This window comes from Parasteatoda tepidariorum, chromosome X1, assembly GCF_043381705.1.
Source record: "Parasteatoda tepidariorum isolate YZ-2023 chromosome X1, CAS_Ptep_4.0, whole genome shotgun sequence".
Lineage (NCBI taxonomy): Eukaryota > Metazoa > Arthropoda > Arachnida > Araneae > Theridiidae > Parasteatoda > Parasteatoda tepidariorum.
In genome coordinates this window covers 17,021,574-17,045,039 of record NC_092214.1, presented here as the reverse complement: position 1 = coordinate 17,045,039, position 23,466 = coordinate 17,021,574, and the positions used below count along the sequence as shown (strand labels likewise).

At 28.6% G+C, this 23,466-nt stretch overlaps 1 protein-coding gene across 1 annotated transcript in view; it reads left to right on the top strand.

The window, feature by feature from the left end:
• The first annotated feature begins 1,816 nt into the window (after positions 1-1,816).
• Positions 1,817-23,466, top strand: part of LOC107455461 (lachesin-like) — a 137,432-nt gene continuing 115,782 nt past the window's right edge. Inside the window, exon 1 of the mRNA XM_043040309.2 lies at positions 1,817-1,911. Within this exon, the coding sequence (XP_042896243.1) occupies positions 1,857-1,911 (55 nt within the window). The 5' untranslated portion in view covers positions 1,817-1,856. The remainder of the gene's footprint in view (positions 1,912-23,466) is intronic.

Here is a 23,466-nt window from a genome sequence, read left to right as displayed (position 1 = left end):
TGTGTGTGTGTATATATATATATATATATATGAATGACTTTGGAATTCCTTGTAGATCATGCCTTAAACGCAACATTTAACATCATGAACAAGGGCAGTTTGTCTCTTTCTTGTGACACGCGAAAACGATTCCTTAGAAAACTTTAAGAAACAAGGAATTTTGCAGAAAGAAAAACGAAAGATACTTTTAAAGAAAGAAGCAAAAATTAGAAAATTTATAAGAAAATATAAATAGCATAAAGGGCATACCTATCTTAATAAACTTATTATATTATCACTAAATAATTGAAATTGATATTTTGTCATTTATTTAATATATGTGACGTTCATTTGTACAGAAACAATGATCCTGAAGGGGATCAATAATAACTTTAAATATATGCTAATTCCTGCACTGAGAAGAAAAATTATGGTCAAAACTACCGGAATATGATAAAATCTACCGTGTTTCTGACTCTAGAGGAATACCCAAAATATTGGCACTTTTTAGAGAAGCGCTTTCGTAACGATTTCGGTAAAACTAACAATAAAATATGGTTTTATAATATGCGATGAAGGAGAGGTAAGTATGGAAAAATTTGGTGATTTTATCATGATATATTCGAGCATGGCATAAAAACCATTCACTCGGTTACATTTATTTGCCAGTTTCGTATTTTTTCTAAATGTGGAGCTATAAGAACTATAACTTTAAAAAGGAGAATTTCCGTTTAACTGTGTCAGAACGAAAAAATTACTACAAGAATGGTTTAAATATCGTATATTTTGGTTTTATTAACCAGAAGAATTACGTTCTTTTTTTTAGCAGGAAATGTAATTATCATACAGTACGACAATTTTACCAGAATTTTCTCCTCGGTGTGATCACTTAATTTAATTAAATAAAATTTAATTTTAATTAAATTGAAGAGTCAAGGACCGCTTTTTAATGCTTCAAAAAAAAAAAAAAAAAAAAAAAAACTCCAAATAACCAAAAGTCAAAAGTTTGATTCTCTACTTTTAGAAAAAGTTACAATGTCTATTGGTATCTTTTAACAAAATTAAGACAGGTTTTTAGGTGTTATAAAGTTTGTTCAAAAACGTCATATTTTTTACAGAAAAATTAATTTAATCATCCCTTATGCTCCCGACATATCAAGATTTTTCAGTTTAAAAATGCAAGCTATAAATTTAGATCAGTGTTTAACTATTGCTTTAAGTTTTCACATCACGCTATGTATAATTTTGTATTACAATAAAATTTCTTACTCTAAAATTATTTTTCGTAATTTGTTCAGTTTTTCGTGAATAAAAGTATTTTTTTGGCAATAAATGCGTTCAATTTTTTTAAAGTGCTAAATTAATTTCGCTTAAGTATGAAGAAAAAATTCAACTTTAAATAGTTATGCGATATTTTTTCCAATACACACTTATAGATCAGAATAATTCATTTTATTATTGAATTTAACAACTCGCTATTTTATTGACTGAAACATTGAAGCATTTTCCTAATTTTATTAAGTTACATCCAAAGATTTAAAAGCACAATGACATATATTTAAGCATTAAATTTTATATTTTTTAATAAAATGTTAACTCTTAATATAAACTAGAAGTACATGAAAAATATTTATTAAAAATACACGCATCCTTATGGTAAAGACTAATTTATAACTTACAGAAACAAATTTATGTCACAGGTTGTTTTCTTAAATGAATCATCAAGTTAAGGTTTTCCATCTCCAAGAAAACTTTGTTTTGGGAAAAGTTATGGGGGCTGTCATTTGAAAGGTACGCGTGCGCAAGGTATAACAAAAGCTCCCAGTTTACGGACTCCGGGAGTATTAACTCCGGCTTCATAGATATCGGACGAAAAGATGTTGCTCTTTATAGTTCTGTTTTACTTCGTTGGACGAATTGGCGCTTCAGACAGTGAGTTCTCATAAATTTCTTCTTTTATTTCTTCTTCTTTTCTTTTAAAAAAAAAAATCTGTCACGCAAAATATTTTGCGTGAAAAAAATTAGTTCGTCAAATTTGCTCTTATTTTCTTATTCATTGCCTTTTCGTTTTTTCTAATTTGACAAAATACATAGTATAATGATAAATAACACGTGATATGATAAATGACTATTTAAATTTCTGATTTATTGCGACTTTTAAGGTTTATTTTGGCATGTCAAAGGTAGCCAAACACATAACTTTATGAACTTTAAAGCATTAGAAATTTTCAGATTTTGAAACAATAAAGTGAATAATAATAATTTTTTTTTTTTTTTGATAATAAAGTTTTGAAATGTATATTTTCTACTTTCATTTACTATTTTGTGATGCTAAATAAAAAAAGTTTTCGGAAAAAACTATGGATACAAATAATTTAAGCTAGTTTTCAACAAATTATATTTTACCGTGTTGCTATAAATTCGTAGCAATTTTAATTCAATTAAATTTACTAAAAAGTAACACTTCTTTATTTTTAATATTTTGTACACTTCAAGAATCAACTTGAATATTTTGTATACTTATAAAAGTAATACACTTTGGCTTACATGCATACCAATCTCATAAGAACAAGGAATTATACAACTGTGCTGAAACTATAAATTATTCTATACCAAGATAAAAATGTTTCATTTTAATGCTGGTTTTCTTGTTCTTTAACACGAGTTTAATTCTCCTTAAATGTTCTCCTCAGTTATTCATTTAAAAAACATGCTTTTAAGTGATAACTGCTTTAAGTATTCATTTACAATAAAACTTTAGTGTTATAATTATTTTCCTCCATTCCTTTCAGGACTCATTTATAATGAAACTATAGTTGACACTCTTTTTCAATTTTGTAATGTATCTAATTAGTGAAATTCATTAGCATCGATGAAATAAGATTTTAAAAACTTTAAATAGTACTCTCTGCAAAACGATGGCTTTTTTGAACTTGTAGACATAATAAAAGTTTTAAATTTCCTCCAGTTTTACTAAAAATTTAACAATTAAATGTAATTATTATTGTACAGTAGGCAAAATAAAAGAGAAAACATCTTAGTAAGTTCTTGTCAAATAATTGAATTTTCGCATTCTGGAGTTCAATTTTGATGATCCTAGAAACTAATCTACAATATTTTAAAATATTTCAGCGGACGTAATTTAAGTTGCAAAATTAGACATAAAATATACTTTCTTTAAATTAACATACTTTTTTTCGATGGATTTTGTTTTTTAACTCTCAAAGCATTAGGGGTAAACGCAAAGTGAAACCTAAAAATGGTCCAATAAAACAGCGATCGAAAGTTTAGGCCCCTTAATACTAATCACCAAATCTATGAAACTAATGACTTGAAACAAAAGTTTTTTGAGCACAAATCAAAACTAGTTTTTCCAAAAATTTCTTTTTAAAAAACCAATTTTTTTCAGTCATTTTATAATTACTCTTAAAAGAGAATAAAAAAGTTCAATAAAATGTACAAATTATTGCATCGTTTTTTATATGACGAAATTCAAAATGAATCGGTCAAATAATTCTTAAGAAAGAACTTTATGCTACTCTGCGAGTGTTTAAACTCTTAACCTCCCTCCTGCATAATTGCATAATTTATTGAGACCCTTTTTTCGAATTTGAGTTTTGCCAAAAAATGAGGCAGTATACTTTTGTGACTTTAAATATCGTCTCTACTAATTAATTCGCATAATAAAATTTAGCCACTAGCAATAAGATCCAATCTTAATAATAAAAAGACGGACAACTCGCTTGCTAGGTCAAAAAATTTATTAAAGCGTTTTTTCTTATTCCCTGTATGACGTAGTATTTTCGTCATGAGTTTATCTGTAATTCATTACAGAATTACTAAACTAAATTGTAATGTTACTATTAGTTCATCAAGAACTAGTAATTCAATAGGAGAATCTATGGTGCAACAAACGTTGCATTATTGCTCATTACAAATTAAAATCACATAAAGTAATCTGAGAATGTGAAAAAAAGCATCACTTAAAGATTGCGATTGTATTCTGCCCATACGTGTGTAAATAAAACTCATCTTCCTCATTTACATGAGTTTTAACAAAATGTTCTTACTATCGAATTATTTAAAGGCATTATTTTAAAAGAAGTTAATAATGTTATCTATTTCAAACAATATAAACTGAAAAATAAAGTCTTTGTAAACCAAAAGAAGTGTTTGAGAAGAAACTCTTATGAAGAGTACAAAATTTTGATAATTCCCACCTGAAAAGTTACGTTCATTTTATCACAATTGTAAAACTCGCTTGACGTTTTGAATATATTTATTATTACTTTACTTTTAAAGATTTAAAAATTTCAATGATAAAGTATACCCATTTTTTATCGTGTTTAACTATGAAATTTTATGTGCTAATAATTTATTTGCTTATTTATTTTCAAGGAAAAAGCAATTTAAAAGATAATATTCTTTTTAATAAACTAATGTTTTAAATTGTTATTTCTCCGAAAATATTCAAATAATTTTTCCATACATTGGATATCTGTTTGTAAGTTTAAATAGTTTGATATCAAAAATGTTATACCTCAGAATTGGCTTTCTTTCAATTATTATTGAATTAATTAATACAAATTATGCATAGTCATCCAAAAAATCATCATATAATCTTTAACTTATTATAATTTTACTTACCAGTTTTAAAATTATGAACAAGACATATTGATTCGTTGAATCGATTCTAAAGGTAATGTGAATGCTAAGAAATGGTATTAAAAACCTGGATTTTGGTCCAATTGATCCAAGCCTCGTTTTTATGAAGAGTTTTGTGATTTTCCTCGACATATAATGAAAATATGGCATAATGGCATCAGAAGCTTACATTTTGCTCCCATTGGTCCAAGTCTTACAGCTGTCGGGCTAACATGGGAAGCTTCATATTTTTCTTCTACAAATAATGAAAATGTGGCATAAAAGCATCAGAAGTTTAAATTTTGGTCTTATTGATCCGCGTCCTCATATCTTTTAGCTAACAAGAGTAGCTTTCCTCGTCACATAACGCATAAGCGGCGCAATTTCAGTCAACGCGCCTTTAAAACCATGAGTTGGATCCATATTACTTCGCCAAAGCCTCCTTTTTGGTTCAAACAGACAATGAATGTAATAAAAGGACATCTAGCTCTGAGTCAGATTGTATATTGACAATGATAAAGTTATACAAAAGAAAATATATAATTTAGTTTCTGTGAAAGAGAAACCTAGATCACCTAAATTCCAAAGTACATTATACGTATACAAAGTATAATATACGTTTTTAGTTAAAGATTTTTTTTTTTGAGAAAAAATCTCGTTCTTAAGTGAGAACATAATTTTACTCTAAAAGCTTTACAGCTCTTTTTTTCTTACTTTACTTAATTATTATGAATGTTTCAAAACATTTTCTTAAAGTACAAGTTGAGGATAACAAACATTAAAAACACCTTTAACTATTTATGACCAAGGATTATTATTAAGAAAATGGTAAAAAAGTAAACAAACAAGCCGTTTTTTCGGTATCACAAGGTATAGGCTCTCTTGATTAACCGAGAAGCTTGAAAAATACCTCGTCAGAGATAAGATCCCTAGTTGACGAATTTAAAATTATTACGCGAAAGGCATTAATAATTTTGTTTAGAATAAAAATAGCATACATTTTAATATAATGTTTAGATCCATCATTGCTTTTTGTAAAATATTAAAAATAGTCAGTTATAAAGTTATACAAAATAGTAAGTAGATAAAGCGATACAAAAAAAAATATATAATTTAATTCCGGGGAAAAAGAAACCTAAATTACCTAAATTCCAAAGAATACAAGTTGAAAATAACAAAGATTAAAAACCCCTTTAACTATTTATCACCATGAATTATTATTAAGGAAAATGCGAAAAAAGTAAACAAAAAAGTCGTTTTTTCGGTACCTCGTCGCAATATAGAGAAATGCCTCGTCGCAGATATGATCCCGTATTGACGAATTTGAAATAAGTACACAAAAGTTATTAATAGTTTTGTTAAGAATAAAAATATCATACACTTTTATATAATGTTTAGATCCATCATTCTTTGTGTAAAATACAAAAAATAATAGAAACTTAACTACGTATTTTGTGAAAAATAACTATTTTCGGGGAGCTATCATGGATAATCGGAATTCAGTTAATGGAGGGTATTATCAGAACAAGAAAGACACAGGAATTTGTATTTTTAAATACATAAAAATAATTGAGCATATTTAATTTGAAATAATGTTAAATTACTAATAACATGTTTGATGTAAAAACAATAATAAACAGACATTAATGTTTCACGAAAGATGCTAAATATAATTTTTTTACATTTTGAACCAATTTTTACGATATATTGATTAAATGTGTTTTAATATGATATAAGTTTTAACTTTAGAGTAGATTCCTCAATGAATTAGCATAGAAAGGTCATTTCATCCGGAATCTTGAAAAACCTTTATATCAGAAGTCATACTTCAATTAATTGAAGCATTTTTTTAATGAATGTTTCATTTCAAGTATTTTAAACTACCTCTGAAATACTTAAAGCATTGGAGCTTTAACAAATTATAGAATTTATAAAAAACAAATCAGTTTTGAGGAATTTTTGGAGCACTCATCTTTTCATACCTCTTAGTAATTATTTTTATAAAAATTTCGCTTTTATTAGCTTTAAAAAAAGAAGTTGTTTTTTTTCAATTTCTAAATCTGAGGATTTTTTCCCTCTGTAAAACATTTTTTAGATGAAATTTGAAGCATTATTGCTCAAACTTAATTCTTAAAGACTAATTATTTTTATTTTTTTATGAATTGCAGATAAATTTTTTTGTGGATCAATTGAAGGATTTATGTTTACTAAATTTCCTTATACTTTTGAAACAATTTAAATTAATGAGAAATTCATTTTAAATGAAATATTAAAATTCTAATTTTAAATGAAAAAGCATCTTTTTCAAACATTACTTACTTGTTTAATTTTTTTATTGCATAATTTATTTGTTTATCAAATTTAAAAAAGTTTAAATGTTTAAGCTTAAGTTTAAGTTTAAATGTATTCAAATAACCTAATCTTTCAATGAAATTGAATTAAATTAAAATAATTAGGTGCAATTCAAGACTTATCCTGTTATTTTGTTTTCGAGGAATAAGTTTAAAAGCTTCTTTCCACCATTTGAAATCTAGCTTAAATAGGAACTAAATGCTTCGGTAATTATTTTCATTAAAGTTTAATTATACTAAATATATTTTTTTAAAAAATGCCGTTTTATTATAATATATTAAATAAATATTTTAAGCTTTAATTAGTAAATTTTGGATATATAAGGTTCATTTTTACAAATGCTAAGAGTTATGTTAAGCCAAGAGATGTAAATATAAAATTATTTTAAATTTATGTTTCCTTCTGAAATTTTTAAATCTCTTAAAAAATTTAAAAAAAATTTAAACACAGTTTTATTCTTTTTCAAAAAATAAATACTTAGTTTGTTTTTTTTAAAAGAAATTTACGAATAAAATTTGAAAAGAATTTTTTCAAACAAGGTTAAAAATTCGCTGTAGTTGAATAGTTTTTACGTTATCTGAATTCATTACTCATAGTTGAAGAATTATAAATCAATATTTGTATGAAGATATCTGGATTCTTAGTTTACTATCAATTTAAATCATTTTTGTAGTTCAATAATACATTTTTCCTTATATCATATTTCATACATTTTTTCCTTATAGCAGAACCAAAATTTTTTTTCCTTAAATATAAAATTAAGAAAATGCTCTGTAATAATTTGCTAGAAACATTTTTTAATGCTGAAAAGATTGAGTAGTTTAGAAATATCTAACCAAAATATGACATAATAAAAGTTGGTACTAAAAGGTACTTAATTGCAGAACTTAATTGAAAAAGGTACTAAAATTGCAGCAAGTTTTAGAAGTTATCAATTCTCTATCTTCGCCTATGCAGAATAAGTAGTAATAAGAATTTCGATTAGGTAGAAATTTGCGCAATAGTTAGTGGAAAAAATGCAGTTTAAAGCGGCTTATAACTGTATCAATTTAAGACTTCTTCCCGCTATTTAAAATCCAGACCAAATCAAATAGGATAAAAATATTTCAGTAATTTTTTTTTTCAATACAGTTTAATTTTGCTAAATAAATATTTTTAGAAGTGTCATTTCACCAACATGAAAATAAATATTTAAAAAAAAAACATTTTGGTATTTTAAGCTTATTGGCATGCGGCAATTTGGGAATCCTCCTTTTGTGAGTGAATGATGCATTAAAAGCACTCAAATTTTGGTGTTTATAAAGATGTTATGATGTGCTGGGTGATTCAGTACAGATGGAGATGAGGTAGTCATGAAGTTTGTGAATTGCATGGCAAGAACTGGCTATTGGTCCGCATTTGAAACTGTACTTATATTAATCTAAATTTTTACGATTACCTGAGTTTTACGACTTATTAAGATTAAATTACAACATAAATAGAAATATAAACCAATCTGGTGACAAGTCATTAAATTATATCTCCCTATTTGAATGCAATTTTCGACAATAATTACTCTCAAAATTAACGAAACAGAATTCAAATAAATCGAACACCTAATTTCATAATAGTGATACACATTCTGAAATTTTATATTTGAACGTGAATTGCTAAGTAACTCTCGATTTTTATGGTTTTCTTACTGAAAACTGTCACGCTATATCTAGAACATGCATTAACCCTGCATACCATGCGTATAGAATATTATTTGTATATAGAATGGAATATCTAAGGAATAGAATGTGTGTACTATATTACTCTGTATATAAAACATTTATTTATTTAAGTCTAGCGTAGATTAAAAGAATTGTCTTCTTTTCATTCTACAAAATACTGTTAGTGATGCTTTTTAATTGTCAGTGGTATACATTTTTAAACAATGTCGAGATGTCTTTAATGCTTATAAAATTGGCCGGAATACAGTCAGAATAAATGAATATAAATTGTTATTTCGAAACGAAAGAAAATATTCTCTTTAAATAAAATGAAGCAACTGGGATTATTTGAGCTATGATCCAATTTATCCAATGATCAGAGACTATTACAGTAGGTTGTTTTGTTTTATTTCACTAAGAAAAAATCCCTATGCATTCTGTTCATTTCGAAAGTTTTTATAAACTTTCTTTGACTATATTCTGATTATTTTTACTTAAATATTCAATATAAACAGTTTTTTTTTCGCAGTTCAAACAAACAATTTTTTTTTCACAGTTCATTTATATTTATTTTTAAAACATAGGGTAAATCTAAGATAGAGATGGCCACAGTTTTTTCAAATCGAAATAAAAGTTCTAAGAGTAGTGATACTGAGAGTAGAGTACTTAGTGTAATAGTGATATGAAATGTATATATTACTGTTAATGACTGTAATTGATGGTTATTGACTTTCACCGGTGAATGTTGACAATAGCATAGTCGCTTTGGTAAATGTCCGAAATATATACTAGGTCTAATTAAGTGCCACTACCCGGCATACAATTGCCCGGTATGCCCTATATCTATGCTTTTTTAATGGCCAAGTACCTCTGCCTAGTATGCATTTAGCCAGTACTCCAAACAATGATGTTTCTCCTGGTCTATCCTTAGCAGATAGTAAAATATCAAATGAATATAATAATATCAACGCATAAATTGATATCAAATCAGATATGACAAGAATTTCGGACATTCACCAAAGCGACTATGTGATTGATGACATTCACCGGTCAAAGTGGACATTCTCTTGATTTCGATCATTCACGGAAACATATATACACATTTTAAAAATCTCATCCTATTTTGAGCAAAAAATAATGGAATAATGAAAACAAAATAAGAAAAAAAATGCAATCTCCCCTTATTGTCGGAGCCATCTAATACAGTAAAAGGTAAGTTAAATTAAGGAAAATAAGAAATCTAATACAATTAACCATGGAAAACTTAATAACAAACCAATAGAACAATTAAAACAATAATCTGTTAGAAATGAATTTCACCATGGAAAATAACTAAAAAGAATCTAATAAACAAAAGCTAATGTACAGATTTAACTTCCAAAAAGGTTTTTCAAAGTTTGTACATGTTCATGGAGCCATTGCATGCACCACCTCATTCAGTCAAAACTTTTCTCCACAGCTAACGAGCTGAAATTCATCAATTGCATAGAATCAAACAATATGTAGGATTCTATCAAGTAGGTTATAGGGCTCTAATATGTTAGGTTTGTAAAATGTAATATGTTTTTACGGTTCTCAAACATTTTAAAAACTGCTTTGTAATAAAAAAGCAAGTATTTATTTTTATTAGGTTTCATCTTAAAATTGCGAAACCAAACGAAAGCCATTAACAAACCTAAAGATTGATTTATTTAATTTTAGATATCAAAGCATGGTGCAAAAGACTAATTTACTAATTTTTTTTTTCTAAATTTGCTATATGAAGAAAAAAATTCTTATAAAATTACAATACTTGTATGGTTTCTCATCCTGCCACACAGTGCTGACATAAAATATCCTTAGTGGTTGACGAATCATGGGTTAGAGTCCTTTTGCCATCTGGCTAACCATGGGAGGTTTTCGTTGTTTTCCTTTCCGTGAAACGCAAATACTGGTTTGTTCCCTCAAAAAGACCTCCACGAAAGCTAATTTCTCCGAATAATTGATCCAGGCGTTCCCTTGTTCTCAGGATTGGGTTCAAAATTACTAGGCTACGGAGTAGAATATTAGTATTTGCAGACCTAACAATTGGGTCGGCTGTTCAACTTTGGTTATAAAATCCTTGCATGGTAAAGACATTTCTGGTAAAAGAAATCATAGTTCTGATAATTAAACCGAAATATGCGGCAATTAAATTCATTCGGTAATTTTACCGTTCAAAATGGTAAAGGTTTACCAGAAATTGTGACTTTCAAAATTATAATTCTTATTACCATACATTTAGTAACAAATACAAAACTGAAAAGTAAATTTAACCGAATAAATGGTTTTTATGTCATGCTGTAAAGTATCACGTTAAAATTACCAAACTCTTCTTCAGAACTGTTTCTCCTCATTTTGCCATTTATTTGGTAATTTTAACCTTTTGATGTCTTTCCCTCTTACCTAATAGAATGATAACAATCTGTTTACTCTTCAATATAGTTTATTGAAAATGGCATTTTATTTAAATGGTTAATGGGTGATAAATGAACGTTAATTCTTTAATTATTCAAATATAATTTCTCAATTATAACAATGGATAAAGGGACATTAATGATGGCTTCAAATGTTTAATTAAAGTGTTTTAAGGATACGATACTCAGCTGTATCAAACTATGGTGACAGTTTTATCCATCTCTTATGGGGGTAGTGGGATTTATTTATTTACATGCATACATATGTGGGTTTCTTTGAAAATACAAAGAATAGCTTAAAACTCTTTTCAATTTGAGAAACAGATTGCACTAAATTTACGAAAGACAGCAAGAATATGCATCCAGTGTTATAGCGGATTCAAACACACTATATCAGATCAGTTAGCGAAACTGCAATACTGCACAGTTGAGGGCAAGTAAAACAACCATATATTATTGGGGCCTCCATTTCAGCGGGGTGTTGCTTTCAGCCAAACGCTCTGAAGCATAGAGGTAGCGGATTCAATATCTTTGTGCTATTTTTTCTCATTTTTGTGCTAACTGATCTGCAATTTGACAAGAGACAAGTCATTTTTAGCACAGAAGTCTGTTCATGTATCTGAACCACAGCCAGGGTTAAGCTTTGATTCGAAACAGCTACCTCCATTTTAAATAATGCTTAGCGGAAAGACAAGACTGTTGTAAAATAATAATTTTTTAAAAAAACATAACTTTTCCAAGTATTTATTTATTTATGAAGGTCTGCGGGTTCATTGCAAATACCGTTTATAAGCCCTAGTCAAGAAGTTATTGCTCAAATTATTGCTTTACAAAGATTTGTTTAACGTAATGTGGAGGTAGTGATCTCGAATCACATCGTGTTCCATGATATATGCCTGTGATGTCTCTTTCTATCTTGTGCTATATGTATTTTGACTTGACAGGGACATATAAGCTGAACTTTGTAAAGGGCACACAAAGCCTATGTATTTGTTCGTAATAATAAACAAAAAAATATAAGTAAATAGATGCATCCATGGTTGCGGTTTACGTTTCCATTTAGAACTGACTCTACGTTTCCATTTTAGGATGTTGGGATATCCCTGATGCGTAGCAGTGAAAATACTGATTTAGTTTAGCCTTGTCCAGGCATTTGTACGTTTACAAATGAAAATTTTTCATAGTTTTAAATGCTAGTAAATAATTAATTTATAGCTCATATAGGAAAAAAACCCAATTAAATGACGAGAAACTAAGTTAACAAGTGTTTATTAAATAAAATAGAGGTTATCAAATTGAACATTTTTCCTTCATCTCAACCTATACTAGAACTATTAAAATGATAAAATCTTAAAATTATCAAATTTTACCACATTTGCTACCGAACAGCATGGTAATAAAACCCACAATTTATTGTTAATTTCACCAAAATGTTATTACCAAAGCACTTCGGTAAATATCATCGTTATTTTTGGTGCTCCCATAGAGTTAGAAAAACGGTAGATTTTACCATATTCTGGTACTTTTGTCTATATATTTTTTCTTAGCGTACCTATTTTTGTTCCAAGGACCCTATGACCTACTATCTTTCATATGTTAATATACAGGATGCTTATAAACTACCGGACCCATTTTGATGTTTAATAACTCATAAAATAATAGAGACAGATTAAAATTAATAACATAAATGGTTAGATGGACTCAAAAAGTTTCATGACCCTTGTCAATGAACTTCCACGTGTGCCCCCTTCTTTGTTAGAGGTTTACAACAGATATGGTAGGAAGCATGGAAGATGCTGCTGATTTTATGAAGCTCCGACGAAGCATCCTTTCATGTTTCTGGCATTGTTAATCGCCATAATGTGCGCATATGGGGATCTGAAAACCCCCATGAATACCGTGAGACACAAAGGGATTGCCCAAGGGTTAATGTGTGGTGTGGACTAATGCACGACCAAGTCATTGGGCCTTTCTTTTTTACAGAAAAGACAGTCTCATCAGTCGTATACTTAGACATGTAGGGAAACTTCGTACTTCCACAACTACAAGAGCTGCAGTCACACGTCTTTTTGCAACAAGATGATGCTCCACCTCATTGGAGTATCATCGTTCGCAGTTCTTTGAATGACCATTTTCCAGGAAGATGGATTGGGCGAGGAGGTCCAATTCCTTGGCCACCCAGATAACCTGATATAACGCCGCTGGACTTTTTTCTTTGGTGATTTATACAGGACAACGTTTACAGGAGGATCGTGTCGAACATTGATGACCTAAAAGCCAGAATTACAACCGCAATAGCCTCTGTGGATGCCGACATACTTGCCGCTACCTGGCGTGAAATTGACTATCGACTTGATATTCTCCGTGCGACGAAGGGGGCACACGTGGAAGTTCATTGACAAGGGTCATAAAACTTTTTGAGTCTATCTAACCATTTATGTTATTAATTTTAATCTATCTTTATTATTTTATGAATTATTAAGCATCAAAATGGGTCCGGGACTTTATAAACAACCTGTATATTAATTGAAAGTCACCATCTCTCCTCGATTTTATCTGGTCATCTCTCTTAAAATTGTGATGAGATGGCCATCAAACTTATAGCGTCCCTCCACAATAATATCCCACTGCATTTACTTACGCACAAAGATTGGACTATATCATTGCTTTAAAAGTTCCACTAGTAAAAAAAAATGTAATCTACGCATTGAAAAACAACAGAATACTTAAATAAAGAAAAAGAGTTAACCTCTAAATATAATAAACATCAGAATTTTTCATATTTTTTGTTGTCATGAAAAGCAATGGTTTATTTAAATTGATAAACAAGTAAAATTACTTCCTGCAAAACTGCATCTGTTGTAATGCATTAAAAAAATATCAGAAATACTTAAACTAGCCATCTTTCTTTTACGGACATCCAACCGAAACTTACTCTATCAGTGAAGTTTAATCAAATTAAAATTGATTAACCTTAATAGTTTGAATTCTCATGAAAATATACTTTGAGAGCTAAATATTTATTTTTCATTGCATGAAAGAACAAATGTCTCCGTTTCTTTTATAAGAGAAAGTAAAAATTCCCATTAAAATAATTTTTCATAAGAGTTTAACAATTTCTTTACATTAATTATGAAATTTGTTATAATTTAAGAAAAGTTGTTAAAAACCGATTGCCTTAAATCCAGATAATTTGACTAAGAAGAGATTTTTTAACTAAATTTTCTTTTTGTTTCTGTTTGTTTCGGTATATGATTTTCATATCATCTTTGGATACCTAACTTCCACTATTTTATTAAGGAGATTTTAATTGATTTTAATGAAGGTTTCTATTATCACATTTAAGCTCTTTTTACGACTTTAAAATAAATGGTTATGAAAAATTGTTTGGTAGGGAGAAAATTTTTCTTCTCATTTTACTCATATAACTGCAAGATTAGATATAATTTTTTTTTATTTCTCAAAAATTCTATTATTACTCAAGATAAAATTATTTCTTCGGTGGTTTTTGTTCGGATTCAGAATGATAGTAGTAATAAAGATAATTGATATTTTTCTCCTTTTAACATAGCTAAGAAAAAAGCATAGAATCTACTTACTAATTTCCCAGTTTAAAATCTAGACTACAGCCTAAACCACTAATAGAAGTTTTGAAGAAAAAGAAGGTTTCAGTTTAATAGAACTCCAGACGGATGATCTATAATGTAGTGCATTGTTTGTGGAATAAAGCGGGATAATGGTGAAGTGTGACAAAGGATAAGAAAAAAAAACTTCTATGGGCAGACTAGAATTAAATTAACTTAAGAATGTATTCTAAAGAGAAGAAGAAAAAAATTTAAAGACATTAAGAAGTTATAAGGTAAAAATTTAAAAAAAATTTATCATGAAAGTTCAACATTAAATCATACACTGAGCAATAAAATATGGTTAAAACTTTTATTTCTCAGTATGGAACTTTGAGTTGCGGATTTTATGGGAACACCAAAAAGCGCATTATTTTTTAAAGAAGAGATCTGGTAATGATTTTTGTAAAATTAATAGTGAAATTTGGATTTATAATATGTGATAAAAAATTTGGTAAATGTGGAAATTCTTATCGTGATACTTTAGAGCATGGCATAAAATAATTTATTCAGTTCAATTTTTATCAGTTTAGTATTTTTTACTAAATATGTGTTAATAAAGACTTTAATTTTGCAAACCAGAATTGCAGCTAATGACCAAAAGTTCCGGTTCCATAAGAACGGAAAAATTACCAAATTAATGGTTTAAATGCCATTTTTTGGCTTTATTAACCAGATTTACGATTTTTTTTAACATTACCATAGAGTGTTGTAATTTTACCAGAAAGTTTGTCTCCGTGTAATATGGGAGTGATGTTTTAATTTTAATAAAATTGTTGAATGGAACCATGATTTCGTTGAATTTTAGCAATCAATTTTAAATACATATTAGTTCAATTTAGATCCGTATTAAAGTTGAATCAAATTCGAACAATATGTTATAATTCAACGTACACCAAATTTCCACCAGTGTACGATTAGTATTTGCAGCGTGTTAGAGAGCAAGTTCCTGCAACTCCACCTATAACTCAAATTTTGCAAAATAATTTTAGCTCAACATTTTGCACTATTAAAATTTCAAAAAAAAAAGTTTTTTTTCTTCAGCAACCTATTAAGAAATGATCTGATCAAACAATTTTTTATTCATTTTTTAAAGTTCAAAAATAGTTATTAAATAGATAATTCTGATTTATATAAATAAATGATATGTTAGAAAATACCTTTGACATTTTTGACGACTTCAAATGGAGTGTTTTTGACGCAGAAAAATACAGCTTACCAATAATTCGGTCTAAAGTGACCTTTTGCATGTACACCTGAAGCGGTGAGACAGTTATAATTCTCACTCTATATTCGTCTTCAAAAGTGGACTTCTGTCAAAGAAGTCTTTTCAACCGATTCATCTTGGAAAGCCTGGTTGTAAGATGTCTTTAATGTTTTAGGAAAAAACTTTAAAGAGTAATGGTCCTGAAATATATACTTGAAGCTTTTACTTTGCTGATAGAATCGCATGATGAAACATAATTATGAAAAATAAGTTTTATAAAATGCATAGAAACATTTAAAAAAAAATTTACAATGTTATCTTCAATTGTTGATCAAGATGTTATTACGAAAAGGAATTACTTTTAACACTAGAAAGACGGAAAATTAGTATATACCTATATTGCCCAAAAGCAGTCAAAATGACTGGATTGTGCATGCGTAAATAAATTTGTTTAAAATAAATTTTTAAAATTTTTTATATTATTTACGGTCATATAACAAGTTATTAGTAAATATTAACAATAAAAAAAATTATATGTTGTCAAAAAGTCACAAAATTCTAATAAATTGGGTCATTACATCACTGTTTTTCTAATTGAAATTAAAAGCTGTCAAAATGATTTCCTTAGGCAATCCAGTGTTAAAAGAAATCAATGTGTATCTAACTTTTCTCAAATATTCAAACTACAAAATATATTTTATTGTCATTTACACTATGGAAATAAAGAGAAATCTCGCGATTCAATTTTTACCGTAAAAATTTACGATATGAAACGAAGTAGCATGAGTATTCAATCATTGCGGGAATTCCAACCAGGAAAGTCAGCTCAAGACGCGAGAGCTTTATTTTCTGGACCAATCCATTACATTGGAGTGACAATTTGAATTTTTCTTATCAAAAAATTTAGATAAATTTTATTTGAATTGATTTCATTAAGTTTATATTTAAGAATCTTGTGTAACTTATTTTTAGCATTGGATATGCTAATAACATAGATATTTTGAGAGCAATGTCATCTTCAAATTTAAAGTATTATTGCAGTTTATAAATACTCAGTACATTGTTACAGAAAGCGAAATACGATTATTTAATGCTAAAACTTGTAAGACAATTTTTACAAAATGAAAATTTGATAAAAAAAAATTTCTTCCTCTCAAAAAGCTACACAGAGAACAAGAATTTTATACAGATCTATTTTATGCCGTAATAAAACATATTTAAATATTTATTGTTTTTCCATGAAAATTTAAATTTCACATGACGTTTACTTGATTGCCTTTAGGAGTTTTTTTAACATTGACTTTCTGCATTTTTTATTAGGAAAAAAATAGCAAAAAAATTACTTTAAAATAAAAAATAACAAAATTATAATTCACTCTTTAGTTACAAAATTCTAACATTTGAAGAAAAAAAGGCTAACAGTTTGATCGTTACGTTTAGGGAAGTTATGCGTTTTTTTCTTCTTGTTTTTTTTTTTTGAGACANTTTTTTTTTTTTTTTTTTTTTTTTTTTTTTTTTTTTTTTTTGCATGAAAACCAATAGGCTTAGTGTTGTTTTGATAAGTTTTGTAGTTTTGTAAGTTTTGTTGTTTGTTTTTGAAACAATAAATTTTGGTAATGGCATCTGATGGTCAAGTTTTTAATTTTTTTGACGAAATAAAATAAAACTCTAAAAACCGTTTCTTTGGCAATTTATATCTAATTGTCTATGATTACAAGACATAGAAACAAAAGGACTTTTTTAATTTGATGTAATTTTATAAGTCTGAACTGAAATTATTGAGTTAATAATGATTTGTTCGAACTTATAAGGAAAAAATAGAATTTCGACGTCGATTCTCTATTTCTTTTAATTTTATTTCATTTTTCATTTTATTATTTTTTTTAAAAACAAGTAAACCTTACTAGAAATTGAGTCTTTTAAAAATGTTCGCAATGCACCAAGGAAATCTTTTTTTTTATTTCTTTCGAGGCTAGAACATAGAGTTATAGTGCTTTTAACAGTGATGTGATTAAGTGATTTATGTTTTTGACCAATTTTTTGAACAATTTAGAGTTATATGACTCGTAGTGTGTAATTCAGCTCAAAACTTTTTAATACAGTTTAAGTACCATGATATCAAAATATTTACATTATATCCCAAATTAATACATATTATTATTACAAATTTTAACATATATCGTAATTCCATAATGCAATTACATAGTACTGCATATATATGCCAAATAGGTCGAAAAAAGAAACTGATTAAGTTACCATTAATGATACAAATTAACCAAACTTAACAAACCTCCTTACTCTAACAACAAAAAATAAAATCTAAAGTGTTTATTAAAAATTTGAGAAAAATTGTACGCGTATTACAAGATTTATGGGGAAAATGACAACAGTAAAAATATTTGGAAAAGCCAAAAATATTTGAGACTAGATTAACTAAGACTTGGCTTGATTAAAGGAAAAAATATCCGTTTCTGGATCATTTTGAAACAGGTTAAATGGATTTGATAAGTACAGACATAATTTAAGCTGCAGTGTCATGAGTTATAATATTTATAAGTGAAGTAGAATTAAGAAACGAAAATTAAAAGTAAAGGAAGGAAAGATAAAAGAAATGAAGATGATCATTGGTCCCGAAAAATGAATTCTTAGAAAAAAAGCTAATAATTTAGCTATAACAAGTGATTCTTTCATTATATTATATTATATTATATTATATTATATTATATTATATTATNGAATCTCTTAAGGTTAATCTCACTGTGAAAGCGAATCGAAGAACAGCGACCCAATTTTTGGGATTATGACCATTAATGTTCAACTTCGAAGCCTTGTAATTTTAAAAGCAATCCAAAAGACAAGGGAACTCCTGGATCAAGTATTGGGAGAAATTTGCCTTTGTGGATGACATTTTGATGGAACTAACCCGCATTTGCGTTACTCGAAAACCTTCCACGCTTAGCCTCGCGGCAAGGGGACTCTAACCCATGATCCGTGTATCACTGAGGATATTTTTACGTCAACACTGTGGTCGGTGCAAGCTGGATGCGGAATTCGTACCGACCAGCCCTTGGTTGGGATTCGAACGTGGTTCACCTCATTGGAAGACGAACGCTCTATCCTCTGAGGCACCACGGCCCAATAATACTTTCGTGTATTTATAAAAGACTCGTTCCTGATGTCTGAAGAATAAAAGACAAAATATATAATTACTATAATATTTATTCCACTTGACCACCGCCTTTTTTATTGAATTTCTCTGCTTTAACTTTTAATTGAGCTCTGGATAGGTGCCACAACTGACTGTTGCTCATGAGAATTTTTTTTTTAAATTCTTTCTCCGAATACTCCGAATATATTACATTTTGAGTGATGCTTATGACCTTTTCAATAACTATTATCTTTCATGCGATGGTTCCTTTAATTTACATTTGTATTCAAAATATACCGAAGTTGGAGGACGTGGATGGGAATGGATCTGAAATAGCATTTTTACCCCCTCTAAAAGATCCATTTTAGTCATTAAACGACTGATCTCCTCCCTCAAAAGCAAATGATCCCATATGTGATATCAGAATTAATCATTTTGTTTATTCTTTGTGTTGATTCAGAGATGGCGCTATCATCGCTTTCTTGGTAATTACATCCTTTTTGAAGGAGTCTGACTGACAATGAGTGGGGTTGTTTGTTTATTGCGTTATTTTCTTTTTCTTGAATAAAAAAAATATTTTGGAGTTTCTTTGATGAGTTCACAGCAATCGAACCACAGTGACTACACCATAAATACGGCAAATAAACTTATAATCAAAAAACGTCACCTGAAATCTCATTTTAAAGCGTTATTCTTTGACTAAAGACTCGAACGCTGGAGTTTCACCACAAAAATTTACTACCTTTTCTTACACGGCTGTAAGACGTTAATCATTAGATCATTTTTCGTCAAAATACTCAGGATAATATATATTAGTTTATTGTTTTACACTTTTCTGAAGACGGGCTAAAATTTTGTGATATAGGGTTAAAATATTTCTCAAACTCGCAAGATGATCCCTAAAATCATCAAATTTGGTAATTTTATAGTTTTGTACAGGGTGGCTACAAAATACTGTTACATGTATCGAATCATTTTGTTGTACAGACATTAAATCGAAAATGATAAATGCAAAAATATGATGAACACCAAATTATGATGAACACTATAAATGAAAGTTTACCTTAAAAAAAAAACTTTATTCGAATGGACCACCATCTTTATCGATTACTAAAGATAATCTCTTATGCCATTGTCCGATGGCGGCACAAATCATTTTAAGCTGTAATTTGTTCCATTCACGCAATAAAGAAGCTTTGAAGGAGTCTAAACTTCTGCGCTGCTTACCATTAACTTTAGACTCTAGAATACCCCAAGCACAATAGTCTGAAGGATTTAGATCTGGTAAGGAAGGGTGGGGGGCAATTTTCTTTCTTGAAAAAATTTCAAACAATTGACATGGCGCCAGGCTTGGGCTGTTTTGGCTCAGTGTGAGGGCGCAGAATTTTGCTGAAATATCTAATCCTTTCTGGGATACAATCTGTCAGCATGCGATAATCAATGTGTAAGAAATAATTCCTTTTTATAATATTCATCATTGATTTTTACCCCTTTATCGATAAATTGATGAGGAAATTTTCGGTTACGTGACACTGCAGCCCAAACCTTTACAGAATTCTTGTTCTGAAAGCGCTGATCAGTTCTTACACTTTCACGTTCTTACACTTTGTTCCGTGCAAAATATTTTCTCTCCAGAAAAGACTATTCTGTCAACACTTTTGTTGCTGTGCCGGTTCAGCAATTTCTTACATCTTTGTAGCCTTTTTCATTTGTGAGCAGCTGTCAAACCTTGAACCTTTCTTTTGCAATAAGGGTGAAAACTCAGGTCTTTATTTAATATAACTTGCATAGTCATATTATCTTCTGCAGCCATTTTTTTAGCTGAGCGCAGTAGATTTTTTCGTATTTTTTCACAAATTCTTTTAAAGCACTTTTTTGTACGAACTGAGCGTGGACGACCAGACCTGGGTCTATCCTTACAGCTGTTAGTATCCAATTATCAATTTATAGTTCAATATATAAAAGTTCCTTTTAATCGAAGAGATTTTAATTGCTTAAAGCTTCTACCAGCAGAAAATCCGTGATCGAAAAGCTGCTTAACCATCAACCCTTTCGATTCTATTTTTAAATTTATTCTAAATGTTTCGCTTTAAGCAAGAATCGCCTGCACTTACAGAAAGCGTCAATCACAAGAATAGTGAGAGAGAAACTGTTTTACTAAACAATTAAAATTAATTCCATTTTTTTTTATCGTTACAGTATTTTGTAGCCATTCTTTACATATTAATACATTTTCACAATACATACATCTTGATATAGATGTTACAATTATTAAATACTCAGTAAATATAGGAAAAATTATTATAATTATAATTGGCCCAATTATGGAAACAAATTTACTTTATTGAACCAGGGAGATTTTATGAATTGGCTAGTGGCTATTTTTATTTCCAATGCAGCATCAACTTAATACAAATCACTTAAATCCATTATTAGAGTGATTGTTAACTATAAAAGGTTGATTATAACCTAAAGCAGAACCCAGAAAATATAATGAAGTCGAGTTGCAGTTTTTGGAGGCAATTCTCTTTAGTCGCCTGCACTCTTTTTATTAACCCATTAGTTACACGAAAGACGCAGAATTATGTTCTACCAATAATTCTGCTTCTTTTTAACCCTGATCTAATTATAGATTGCCTAATTACTTCCGTCATCGTTTTAATAAATCAGATAAAACGGCGTTTAAGGGAACAACTAAAAAAGATTTTCGAAATATTATCCTAGATATGGTTTCCATAATTGAGCCATCAGACCATTCATGGCAACTCAATCTGGCTCATTGAAGGCAGTTTGCACGCAATTCATCCATGCTTTCGGTTTTAACAAAGTAAACAACCTTTATTAACATGGTTAAATAACGTTGATTTAACAACATTTTAAATATTAATAGTAAAAATTCTAGTACAATTGACATCCCACTAATGTCTACATGTCGCTTACATTGAAAAAATTAGAAGAAAAATACAAAAATAATTTCTTGTAGTATCGGAATATTATTCGAACGTAAATCAACTGGCAGTCAACAAGGTTACTTTTATGATATACAGTACAGTAATCCTTACAGTAAATACCTTGAATAAATTTTGATCTAATGATCGGATTTTCTCGTACCAGGACTCAATGGCTCGAGAGCTACCCGTAAATATAGACTATACTTTAAGTTAAGGCACAAAATACACTTACTCTGAATAAATTTTTTTTGATACATTTGGATTCCGAACCCTCAAAATAGGGAGGGAGGGGGAACCGGGATCTGAAATATATTATCTCAATAGTTATGGCATTCAGAAGCTTGGAATCTCTTAAGGTTAATGTCACTGTGAAACCGAATCAAACTCTGTTTTGCACTTGCTTATTCAAAAATAATTCCATGCCTAAAGTAATTATTTGTTATTTTTTAACATTCAAATTATCATTTAAATAAGAGTCGAAACATTTTTAAAAGAGAAGGTTGCGAATTTTTACGTCTTTTAAATAATAAAATGCCAAATTTGTAGGAAATTGATTGAATCGGTCTCGATAAATCAAAATTTAAATTTAAGACTTTTTGAAATGTGATTACTCAGAAATTATCTGGCCATTTTCGTTCAAGTATCTCATTTTGTCATTTAATACAACATACTTTAAAATGATGTAAAGAATTTGTATCTCTTACATTTAAAATTTTTTCAACTATTATCAAAATCAATAATAAAAGAAATATTTAAAAAAATTATTTAATAAACATGTCTTATAATAGTATGAAAAACTTTTTGATTCGCTTCAGTAGTTCTGAAGCTAATTTGAAATACTCAAAAATTGAAATTAAGGGCACCAAAGAAGACCAAACTTACAGCTACTCTCATGCTTAAAACCATTGGATCACATTTCCTAGATTGCGGCTACCCAATACAACATTTGGTTTCTCATTGTTGTATAATTGCAGATAAAGAACAGTCTTTTCAAAAGTTTGCAACGCTTGAAAAGTTTAACAAAATATAATGACTATTTGCTTTACAAAAAATCCTATTGCTGCATAAAAAGCGCTGTGTACTATTGTTTGAAAAGTTAACCGTATAACAAAAATGTATTATTAGATTTTTTTTTTAATTTTGCAGCTTTAAGAGTTGTTTATGTCGGCAATAAAATATTAAATACTGAATTGCAATTTTTTAGAAGTAAAGCCATTTCTATTTAGCGATTGAAAATAAATTATTTATCAGTTTTAAAATATTATAGTTTTTTAAATATTCCAATTTTTAAAATTTCTCCTGTATCTTGTATAGCTTATGAAAAAGGGAAAATATATTTTTTCATTATTAATTAAAATTTTTATAGCAATATTTTGACACATGTGAGTATCAAATTTTTTTCATTTATTTGTTTTCTTCAACAGAAGAATAAT